Here is a 12,317-nt window from a genome sequence, read left to right as displayed (position 1 = left end):
GTAGAAACAACCCAAATATTCATTGATGTATGAATGGATAAACAAAATGTGGTACATATATATATATACAATGGAATGTTAGCCTTAAAAAGGAAGGAAATTCTGACACATGCTACAACATGAATGAACTCTGAAGACAAATGCTAAGTGGGGAAAAAAAAGTCACAGAAGGGCAAACAGTGTATGATTCCACTTATATGAGTTACCTAAAATAGGTAAATTCATAAAGACAAAAAGTAGAATAGAGGCTGGAGGTAGGGGGCAATGGGGAGCTATTATTTATTAGGTAGAGAGTTTCTGTTTGGGATGATCAAAAATTCTGGAAATAGACAGTGGTGATGGTTGCACAACATTGTAAATGTATTTAATGTCACTTAATTGTACATGTTAAAATGGCAAATTTTATGTTATGTATGTCTTATCACATTAAAAAAGGCAACAACAAAAAACTTCTAAAGAATATTTATAACAGTACTATATTATTCATAATAGCCAAAAAAGTAGAAACAATCCAAATGTCCATCATCTGATGAATAAATAAAATGTGTATTCATACACTGGAACACTAAGCAATAGAAAGGAATGAAGCGTTGATAACATGCAACACGTGTGAACCTTGAAAATTATGCTCAGTGAAAGAAATCAGACACAAAGGCCACATATGTATGATTTTGTTCACATGAAATGTCCAAAACAGGCAAATGTATAGAGATAGAAAGTAGATCATTATGACCTGGGGTGACAGGGGAATAAGACGGATGCTAATGGGTATGGGGTTTCTTTGGGGGTAATGAAAACACTCTAAACTTAGATCATGGTGATGACTGCTTAACTCTGGGAATATACTAAAACCAGTGAACTGTACACTTTAAATGGATGTATTTTTATGATTCATAAATTACATCTCAAAAAAGTAACTTCATTAGAAATAGTTTACAGACTCTTTAATTTAGGGCTTTAAGAGGAAGCTTTTGTGTCAACCCTCATTTACTACTTCAATGAAGGGAGTGTACCACTATGAAGGGTCCAAGCCTCACCTTAGCGTTGTTAAGGGGGTAACAGCTTGCCTTGCCTCTTTAACTTCTCAAATTGATACTACTTGCTAAATACCGGTGTGGGAAAGGAACAGACTCCTAAACAGTTGCCATGGCAGCTCAACAGCAAAAGCATCAAAAATTAAGAATATAAAGGCTTAGAAACAATGTGTTACAGAGAAAATAATATAAAATTTAAAATCAGAAAACATGACATCAGATTCTATACAATTTTAACAGCCGTGTGACCTAAGATACAAACTCAGTTTCTTCACCTGTAAAACAGGGATAGTATCAGATACCATCCAATCAAAAGAGGTGGAGAGTATTTATACAACACATGAATTATCTCCTGTTCTACTAGACTATCACTCCCACTCCTCTTTCATTCCATCTTAATGACTACACCTTGCCTGAATCTGTCCTTTCCAACTTTCTTTTTCAGGACCGTCTCCATACAAGACTCCACAGGCATTGAAGATTCACTGTTTCCCCAAAAAGAAGTGTGTCAGACAGTGAGTTGCTGTTCACATGAACCACTGCTGGGTACATGTGACACAAATCCTGAGGCACAAATGAGACAACAGTAAAATGTGGAAAAAACTAAAATTAGAAGACAAGCGAAAACATGCATGTAGGAATACTAAGTAACTCTTCATTTAGTCAAGATTAAATCTTTAAAGGCAAAGTAAGCACTCAATAAGTTTTTTTTAATAGAAAGCATACATATGAAATAATGAAGTAGCCCTAGAGTTAAGCAATTAGCAATCATTCCCAGCAACTTATTAGATGGCCTGTATGACTTCCCAAAGCCTATTCAACTTCAAAATAGACTCTTGTCACCCAAAAGCATACTGAGATAAATTGCTAAAACACTTAGGACAGAATGTTTTCTGGGTTGGAAACAAATCGTTTTAATTCATCAAGCTTCTCAGTCTACCAAGTAAGCTAAGTCAACTTCACTAGTTTTCAAAATTCTTTAAAATCCAATCCTTTCCTGTAATTATTTAAAAAATCAAAGATTATAGTAGTTCAAAAAGACCACTTAGGGGCTTCCCTGGTGGCGCAGTGGTTGAGAGTCCGCCTGCCGATGCAGGGAATGCGGGTTCATGCCCCGGTCCGGGAAGATCCCACATGCCGCGGAGTGGCTGGGCCCATGAGCCATGGCCGCTGAGCCTGCGCGTCCGGAGCCTGTGCTCCGCAACGGGAGAGGCCACAACACTGAGGGGACCGCGTACCGAAAAAAAAAAAAAAAAAAGACCACTTAGGACCTAGAAATATACATAATCACCTAAGCTTAAATGCAGAGTACAGAGAAACTAGAGAAAACCCAAATTACCAATTTTTTAAAAAATTAATTTTGTGTCTTAAAATGGTCACGATCTAAGATACATTATTATGTGATTACAAGAAAAATACAAAAACCGCATTACAGGGGAAATCAATAAAAGCCCAACACCTGCTGTGTAAACATCTTAAATGTGTTATTTCTACTGCAAAGGATATTGTTCAAACCTCTGACTGCTAGCAGTAGTAGAGTCATCCCTCCGTATCGGTTGGAGATTGATTCCAGGACCCGCTGCAGATACCAAAAACCCAAAGATGCTCAAATCCCTTATATAAAACGCCATAGTACAGTCGGCCTTCTGTATTCCCGGGTTCCAAAACTACAGGTTCTACACTCCTGTATATGGAACTCAAGGATACAGAGGGGTTACTGTATTAAACAGAGCCAAGAGAGAAAATGGACTCAGAACTCTTCACTGAAAGTATTCCTAGCATTCAAATATATAAAGAACAATATAGTCTATGATTATTCTCCTTTCCCCCAATATTTCCACATTTGCTTATTCAAAAGGTCCTACATGTGACCTCCCTTTCAAAAAGTCATCTCTCTCTTTCCCTTTACGGTTCAACGCCCTGCAAACTGTAGTCTCCACTCGCCTCCACGTTGTCTCTTCTCATTCACTCAAACCCTCCATTGCTCTAATAAAACTGCTCCAAGGAGTCATTAGTCATCGTTCCTGGTCCTCATCTTCTTCACATACTCTGCAAAGTTAGACTCTCTCATTAAAACACTCTGCCTTCAGTTTGCAGTACTTCTCCTGTAACTCTCTCTAACCCATGCTCTGAATTCTTTCCTCCCTAACAAAAGTATTCTTTTTTCAAATCTTCAATAAATATGTATTGAAGCACCTACTACATGCTAGCCACTGTGTGAGGCACTGAAGATCTAGCAGTAAACAAAGCCGGTGCTCTCATGTAGCTTACAGTCTAGCTGGCTCCTCCAAGGTTTTAGCCCAGGTCCTATTATCTAATCCCATTGAACAGAGACAGGAGCGGCTCTTTTTGAGCTGTAGTTCATTCCAATTTGTTTAGAATGTAAACTGCTGATGAGCACAGAGTAAACAATGACAGGCCAGCTTGCTCATGTATACACATTATACCCAGGCACAAGCTTCTGATCAATTATTTAAAATTCAAAAATAGCCAGCTAACTAGTCCTGAGCACCAGCAAATTGTGTAACAGTGACAAGTTGCACATATTGAGTTGTGGTTTCATGACTTAATTTGTGCCATCAGACTTCTGGTTATTTCTTAATGCCCAGGTCATGAGACATCAGCACCAAAGCTTTGTCTGAACTTATTTTGCTACTATTGTTAGCACACTTGTTACAAATTACTACCAAACCAAAACTCCTTACTTTGTTCCTGAATATTTTGTGTGACATTTGTTCGAAATGGAAATACCAGAACTTTGTTACAGATTTGCTTGTACAGTAGATATGGATGGAGTTGACCATAATATGTATTATGCAACTTATTTTAAAATACCAATCTCAAATTTTCAAAGCATTCTAACAGCAAATAGTATTATGGCACATTTGGAAATGACCATGACACCTTACAGTCCATGAGAGCACAATTTGTTAACTGCAAAATCTTGAAGTTATCTGGATTCTTGTCAGACACACTGTTACAGTATTTTAACAAAATGTATATTTGAATGCCAAGGGGAAAAACACCCCATCCACCAGCTTGAAAAAAAAAAAATAGTGAAACTATGTATCAGGATCAGATCCACAAAAGCAGCTTTGGGAGATTCCCCTATCAAATACTGTAATCCTCTGCAGAATTTGTGTTTAACTAGGATCTTGGCCAAGTAAAGAAGGTGCTAAATCTAGTCCTCTTGGCTTGAGATGACAAACAAACATGATAGCTACAATATTTCAGCACTGTGCAATAGGCAAAGGAGACAGTGATCACAGACTGCTCTGTAAACTACTAAAATTAACTACAGTACAAATGGACCAGATGCTTTAAATTTTCATAAACTTATTTTTTATCCATAATCCACATAGATCAAATTGCACCAATGGTATACCTTCTTCTGCTAAGAAAAAACTCAGGAATTTTTGTGTAAGCATTTAAAAAAACAGCTGCTTATAACTTTACCATATGTGTAATGTTGCAATGCATTTTCTGTAAGACTTGGCTTACAAAATGGAAGAACATCTCTCTACTAATGAGTAGTTAACTTTAGAGAGTGTTCTAAATCCTCTTCCTCTTCCATGCTTCCTCAAAATAAAAAGTCCCCAACACACTGTTCTTTTCTATACATATAAGGTGACTTTCTAGCACGTTTAAGGCAAAAAGAAATGCATCAGCGTCTTTCCCCTCACCCCCCAACCAAAGCACTAGTTTATCTGGAAACTGAAAATAGTGTATACCTTTTGCCTCAAAGAAAGAATGGGATGAAAACAGCACAAGTCAACACAAAACAGCAAATTACCTGTTTCTATTACAAATTTCCACTTTACTCAAAATGTAATGAGAAAAGAAATACCCCCAATATTCCTTTTCTTGAAACCATCATTTTGGAAGATAAAGGAACAATTACTGCAAATGAGGTGACAATATTTGCAACATTTGGGCAATTCTTTCCAAAGGTACTTTACCAATGGAGATCATAGTTTGGCAAAGAAATACATAACGGATTTATTTTTTAAACCTGAATTCCAACATTAGTGAGAACTTATTCAATAAAAAAGGCTCTCATTTATTTTCATGTCAGTGGTTAAATCTAAATGGAATCTACTAAATAAGCTCAAGAATGTTTGGTATTCAACTGCACACCCATATGAGATGAATACATCCTTCTATGCGTCACTTTTATACTTCAAAACAGAGACCAGAAACTCTGTAGAGGGACAATAACCACAAGGAAGCGATTTTAAAAGCAAGTTTCTTATTTCTCCTACATCACTGAATAAAAACAATGAAAAAATTACTGAGGTGAGAGTTATTAAAACTGTGTAATTGTTTACATGTTCTAATTAAATACCACTACTGTGCTCTCACAAACTAAATAAGTAAATCAAAAATTGTAATTTTACTTCCATAAATGATACATATAATTGTATTACTTATATATTTACATATATTTAATATATAACTTATTACATAAATACATTTAAATATATAACATATTATATATATAATCTAGATGATATTTTTAACCATAATAGCTTTTTAAAATTTATTTATTTATTTATTTTTGGCTGGGTTGGGTCTTCGTTGCTGCGCGCGGGCTTTCTCTAGTTGCAGCAAGTGGGGGCTACTCTTCGTTGCGGTGCATGGGCTTCTCCTTGTAGTGGCCCCTCTTGTTGCAGAGCACAGGCTCTAGGGCACGCAGGCTCTAGAGCACAGGCTCAGTAGTTGTGGCGCACAGGCTTAGCTGCCCTGCGGCATGTGGGATCATCCCGGACCAGGGCTCGAACCCATGTCCCCTGCATTGGCAGGCGGATTCTTAACCACTGCTCCACCAGGGAAGTCCCTGTAACCATAATATCTTAAGATAAAAAACTAATCTATTTATGTGATTTTTGGCAAGAGATATGAGGACACATTATGAAAACCATAGAGATATAAAGTTATAGTATATAATGCTCTGTATCATATCCCACCATATCACTCATGAATTGTCCCTTCCTGTGGATGCAAGAAAAATAATGTGTTTCACAGCTTATGCATATCCTTAGAGCCTTGTAAAGTGCCACAGAAAATACACACCATATGTTCAACAAAGCACAACTTTGCATATTGTATGTTTCAAAACACATGGTTGATTGGGTATAGGATTAGCATATTTTTAACTGGGTTCTCTCTAGCTGTCTGTTAAAGTATTTGTGAACTATACACTGTACACACAATCAACTTTAGAAAGAGCACAGGGCTTAAAGAGCCATGAGTTTAAGTTCCAGATTTTCCACTCACTGGGTCTATTGTCTAACCTCCCTATGCCTGTTCTCTCATCTCTAACAAGGAAAGGACAATAATTCATAATTTCCCTTCTGCATAGAATTGTTCTAAGAGCCAAAATGAGATAGTATACAAAAGATAAAGCTCTACGTAAACATAGTATTTTCTTATATCTTCTTAGTGAAATTATTAAATACCACCATAGCAACTAGCTTTATGTAACAACTGCTTTAAAGTAATGAAAGCACATGCTACAGGGTTCTCACCCAACTACGAAATGCTATGTCTGCTTAGGGATAAGAAAAACCTCCTTTAACCTTGGAGAAGAAGGAAGATGTGAAACAAATTATTTAATTAGTCATCATTTTCTCGACTCAGGTCAAAAGGTAAGACAGACTCTTAAAAACAAATATACATTAAATTTCAGGAAATAGGTGTTTTTTTTTAATTGGCTCTTACTGCTCTTGCATTTCCACAAACAACAATTTGCTCTTATGAACCTAACATATGGGACTGATTTGTTTTCCATGTGTAATTCTCAATATCTAAATAAGTCACTTCAAGCATTGTCCCTTTTCAAGCTGTATAATCCTATACTACTCTGCTAAAGCATGTAATTTCCAACAACACAAGTACTTAAGTATCTTCAGAAGATATCTTCATGTATCTATTCCTAGGGCTAAAATGATGAAAAACTGCAGTGCCCAAGAATGTCAGAACAATGCACAGTTCTGGTTTTAAATGTTTCAAATTTTTTCTACAACACTACATAGCAGCTTGAATATAACCAGTATTTAGTTAATGTTTACTGAATGAATTAGGAATGCTTTGCCTCTATTTTGCTTTTTGATACATGGGGCGGGGCAGGGGGGCACTGTCTTTGGTTTATACCAAGTAGAATCCACATTTCACCATAAGCAGCAGAAAAGATTTGCTAAGCATACTTTATCAATTCTGTTCAGAAGACACCTACTCATGAGTTGGCTGTGTATCGCAGTACACTTAACTCGTGCTCCAGAATTACGTGAAGTGCCTCACTATACTCAGATAGGGAATGCACCTGTATTCTCAGCAGTGAGTACAAATAAATAGAAATAAATTAATTGAATACATTTCTTTAGCGTGCAAAAACCAATTACTAACTCTTACCTGTGGATATTAAAACATCCACAGGAACAAAATCCTAAAAGTGTGAATTATTATTTAGGAATTACCTCTAAAAACAGTAAAATCTGAATTACAATAATAACATTAATGTAAATACTATAAACAAAATAAGTCTTAATGTCTAATTTTTGTCTACCCTCTACTTACAGTTTACAAAATCTAACAGTTGTCACTTAAAAACTCCTAATTCCAGCCAGTAAGGTTCATTTTCTCTTCATTTTTTGTAAGGTAATACCTAGTCTTGCTATAACTACAAGCTACCAATATTCTTCTTAAGCAATGGGTTACATTCTCTTTCATATTAAATGTATTTCTTTATTGATTTTATCATGTCTGAAATTGCAATCACCTGCTCCCTAAGTGACCCTTTAAATCTCTATTTCAATGCTTATGAAATGGAAAGCACTGAGAGTACTATTCACAAAGTGCACAAAACTTTGAAAAAGACCCCATTATTCTCAAAACAATTCCTATTCGCATTTCAAATTACAACAATAGAAGCTTCTTTATGGAACTGATATTTCTACAATTTTAATAGAAGTTTAGCAACAATTTAAGAAAAGTTGTACAAAAAATTTTAACTAAGCAAACTCAGAATACCAACAGTTGTTGTACAATCCATCTGTACACCAAAGAGAAAATTTTTTTTAATCATGACTTTAGATCTTAAGGAGTTATTTCAGAAAGAAAGCCTCAGAAAATGAAAGCCTCAATTTCAAAGCTGGTTTCTTCAATACCAAGAAGAATAATGACCAATCTTTAGACTGTAATAATTTAACATTTCTTTTATTTTCAAACCTGTAGCTTATACTAACTTTTTAATTAAACTTAAATCATTTCAAACTGTAAACATTTTTACAAGGATTTCTCCATGCCCTCTGAGCTTATATGGCTGCAATTTCAGAAAGTTTGAGAGCTGACACAGTTTCTGATAACCCTGGTTTTCCATAAAAAATGAGCATTACACCAGCAGACAATTACACAGCTCACAAAAACAATGGAGTCAGAAAATTTATATGAATTGACAGCTTGGTATATTACTGCACATGATTTCACAAAAGTCTGTATTCATTCATACACACATTCAGACAATAAACATTTACTGAGCCACCTGCCATCAGCACTGCCCATGAGAAGTTCGCTAGCTAAAGAGCAATGATAAATCATGTAGTCAGATAAATTATAGTATAATTATGTAATATATATAGTATAATGTATTAGGTGATACACTATAACATACAGAGAGATAACATACATACAGATATTCCTCTGACCAACTCATTCGGAGATACACATTATCTAGAACCTTGATAACCAGAGTATGGTTCATGAACCAGAAATGCCATCACCCAGTAGCTGGTCAGTCAGAAATATGGAATCTTGGGTCCCAAGCAAATCTACTGAATCAGAATCTGCATTTTAACACGCTCTCCAGGTAACCCCAATGCAAATTTAAGTTTTGAGAAACACTGATCTAGAACATAATTGAAAAACTGTAAATAAGTAAAAGTGACATCTTGTACTTTTAAGCTCTTCAGGCCCCATCCTGAGCCTTTTTACAAATGAATAGATAATTTAACAAGTTCAGTTACTTACCTTCACAGATCAGGAACAAACTGGGAGATACCACTGACAACAAAGAAAGAAAACAGGAAAAACTAATAAAAAGCAATCTCAAAAAGGGATGGCTATAGGGGACCATTTAAACAGCAACAATCTACCCTTCCTGCCTAAATAGGCCCGAAAGGTGTCAGTGTGTTACAGAAATATAACAGTTATTGATGTTCTTAAATGTGTCTCCTCTAACTAGTCCACAAATTCCTTGAGGACAGGGACCTAGTTTTATTTATTTATTTATTTATTTATTTATGCGGCACGCGGGCCTCTCGCCACTGTGGCCCCTCCCACCTCGGAGCACAGGCTCCGGACGCTTAGGCCCAGTGGCCATGGCTCACGGGCCCAGCCGCTCCGCGGCATGTGGGATCTTCCCGGACCAGGGCAGGAACCCGTGTCCCCTGCATCGACAGGAGGACTCTCAACCACTGCGCCACCAGGGAAGCCCTAGTTTTATTTTTATACACTTACATTTGTAAACTGAATGACCTTAAATCATTAAGATGAGTTTGGTTAGGCAATGAGATATATAATATATTTCACAAAAATTTCTATCTAAAAAAATTACAATAAAAATGTCACAGCATTTTTTTTTAAAAAAGAATAAAGCCTCTCCATTCTATAACAACCCAATTAACAAGCACTCTGAGAACAGAGGCTTCACTGAACTTGTGGCTCCAAATCCGAATCTTTTCTGACTCTATTCAAACTCACTTCTAGGGGACCAGTGCGTGGAGGGAGTAGAGAAAAAGATTAGAAGAGAATGGAGGGAGAATAAAAATCAGAGAACACTCAGGGTTCCTCCACTCGTGAAAATAAAAAGAGAAAAATGGGAAGCCTCACCAAAGATACAGAAATGCCAGAGAGAATACTACCTCTAGCAACCATTCACTCCATGGTCCTTGCCCCTGTGAATCAGACACCTGCTCACAATCCTCCTAACCTAAGAACTTAAAGACACCTTAGCTCTAGAAACACTTCCCCTTGTGGCCTTCAATCAGCTATTACAGCCAGTTTATAATACAACAAATTCACTCTTCCAAAACAGCAAATTTCATGATGTTCTAGTCCTTACGCTCCAGACAAATCATTAGTTTTCTTGCCTATGTCCTTGCTCATGCTATTACTTCATAGAGAACTTTCTGCTCTGTTAATCTGACCCTACATGTTAGCCACCAGCCATGTGTGGCTATTTAACATTTGAAATGTGGCTAAACCAGACAGAGATGTATGATAAATGTAAAATACACATCGAATTTTAAGACTTGGTACAAAAAGGATGTAACAGTATTGTTTTTTTAAACAATGATTACATGTTGAAATAATATTTTGGATATATTCAATTAAATAAAATAGATAATTAAAATTAATTTCACCTGTTTCTTTTTAATGTGGCTACTAGAAAATTTAAATTACATGTGTGGTACACGTTACACTTCTATTGGACAGTGCTGGTCTAGATCCTACTCATTCTTCAAGGCCTAATTCAAACACTTCCAGCCATGTAAAGCTTTCCCCAATGACTCCAAGTGGACATGGTTTCTGTCTCCCTGAACTTTCATATCACTTTTCTTCACACTCCCAAAGAACCAGAGGAATTTTACCTTCTTACTGAGTGTTCCTATTACAGCTCCCCAACACCAAGATAAGCAAATCGAGAAAAGAAACTACATCTAGGTCACATAAATTTTCATCCTACACCTTGGAGAGTGCATGTACTAAGGTGATGCGAGATGTCTGCTAATTGAGACTTGAACTTCTCAATTACTGTATTATCTATCCCTTTCACCGATTTCCATTTCTTCCTGAGGAATTAAACTCCATGTCTACAAATGTCCTGGATTATAATTAGAGTGCCAGTGAGCTGTACATATATGATGAACAAGCAGATCTAAAACTAATACCGGCAGTCAATACACTTACATCAATTGTAAAAATTCTACAAGCCTCTAAAGGTTCCACTTTTTTTTTTTACATTGCTGTCCCTAAAAGTGTATTGTGAAGATCAATTAATTCAAAAGTAGGAGACTTTCCCAGAGATTAACGACACTGGGTGACTAAAGTCTACCAAAAATTGTCCGACATCCTCCTACAACCCTGAGAATAGATCAGGTAAGCATACAAAGGCTTGAGTAAAGCAAGAACAGTGTCTTATATCGCAACCAAATCTCTGAAATCGAGCTGTGAGGAAAGTGGTAGGAAGGGAAAAGACGACTTGTGTGCAAGAAACGAAGGGTGTTAACTATTGGAACGCGAAACGAGAAATAAAACCTAGCACAAAAAATGTCTGAATTATGTGGGAGGGATCCTCCCTGGGTGTATCTCTCAACCTCTGAACCCTCAGGCAAAGGTCGCGGTAGTCATTTCAAGGGTCTTTTCTTCAAATGGTATTCCAGTGCCTGAGATCTGCATCCGCGAATCTTCCTTCCTCACCAGCCTATTCTGACTCCCCGGGCCAGGAATTCCGGCCAAACCCAACCCTGAAGCCACCCTTCTCCAGCACAGTTTGGAAACCGGCGGATGAACCAGGAGGGCCGAACTGAGACCCAGCAGCTGGACGACACCCCTCTCCCATCGAGTCCGGGCTTAGCCCCTTGGGCAGGACTGGGCTGGCAGAGGAGAGCCAGTAGGCAGAGGGGGCGGGGCAGGGCGTCGGACTTCGAGGACGGGTCTTCCCGTTCCATGCCGGCGCCTGCCGGTGCCGCAGGGACCCGCAAGGTGGTGACAAGGCAGAATAGAAAAGCAGTGCAAAGCAGCCCGGGGCTTTCACTCACCAGCCGTCGCCCCCCGACGTTGGCAGTGGCAGGACCTCTTCTCCTTCCGCCATTGCTGTTGACGTCCACGTCACTTTGCCGAAAAGTGGACCTGGCGCCGAGGCCAACTCAGACCCAACGTCGTAAAAGGTCCTCGGAAGTCTGGGACTGAGCTTCTGGAGAGGGAAAGGAAGAGGGAAGAGGCGACAACGCGCAGAACGCAACGTCACGACGTCCCGAGGGCGAAAGGTAACTTGGAGGAGGAGACGTGGAGAGCCGCTACCCCATCCAAAGACTACATGTCCCAGGATGCCGCGGGGACCGGGCCGGGCGCAGTGGGCGGGGCTTGGCGAGGGCGTGCGTCCCAGTAGGAGGCCCTTGAGAGGGTCGCTTCTTGGCGTCCAGTTAGCGGCTTCTTTGCGTCTTGGCGTCCTGCTTAAAGTCATGTTTGATTGTCTTAAATAGTGGAGAGGCGAGGGGAGGGGGG

At 38.3% G+C, this 12,317-nt stretch overlaps 1 protein-coding gene across 3 annotated transcripts in view; it reads right to left on the bottom strand.

Annotated features, from left to right (window-relative positions):
* TBC1D23 (TBC1 domain family member 23) overlaps positions 1-12,022 on the bottom strand; it is a 67,031-nt gene extending 55,009 nt beyond the window's left edge. For 2 of the 3 annotated variants that reach the window (XM_060010541.1, XM_060010543.1), the window contains exon 1: positions 11,852-12,021. In XM_060010541.1, coding sequence (XP_059866524.1) covers positions 11,852-11,904 — 53 coding nt within the window. In that variant the 5' untranslated portion in view covers positions 11,905-12,021. Of the gene's footprint in view, positions 1-11,851 lie in introns of all 3 variants that reach the window. The other variant, XM_060010542.1, reaches the window with a different exon arrangement.
* Positions 12,023-12,317: the final 295 nt, after the last annotated feature.

This window comes from Delphinus delphis, chromosome 4, assembly GCF_949987515.2.
Source record: "Delphinus delphis chromosome 4, mDelDel1.2, whole genome shotgun sequence".
Taxonomy (NCBI): Eukaryota; Metazoa; Chordata; class Mammalia; order Artiodactyla; family Delphinidae; genus Delphinus; species Delphinus delphis.
Note: the sequence above shows the minus strand (reverse complement) of the source record. Positions and strands in the feature narration are given on the sequence as shown.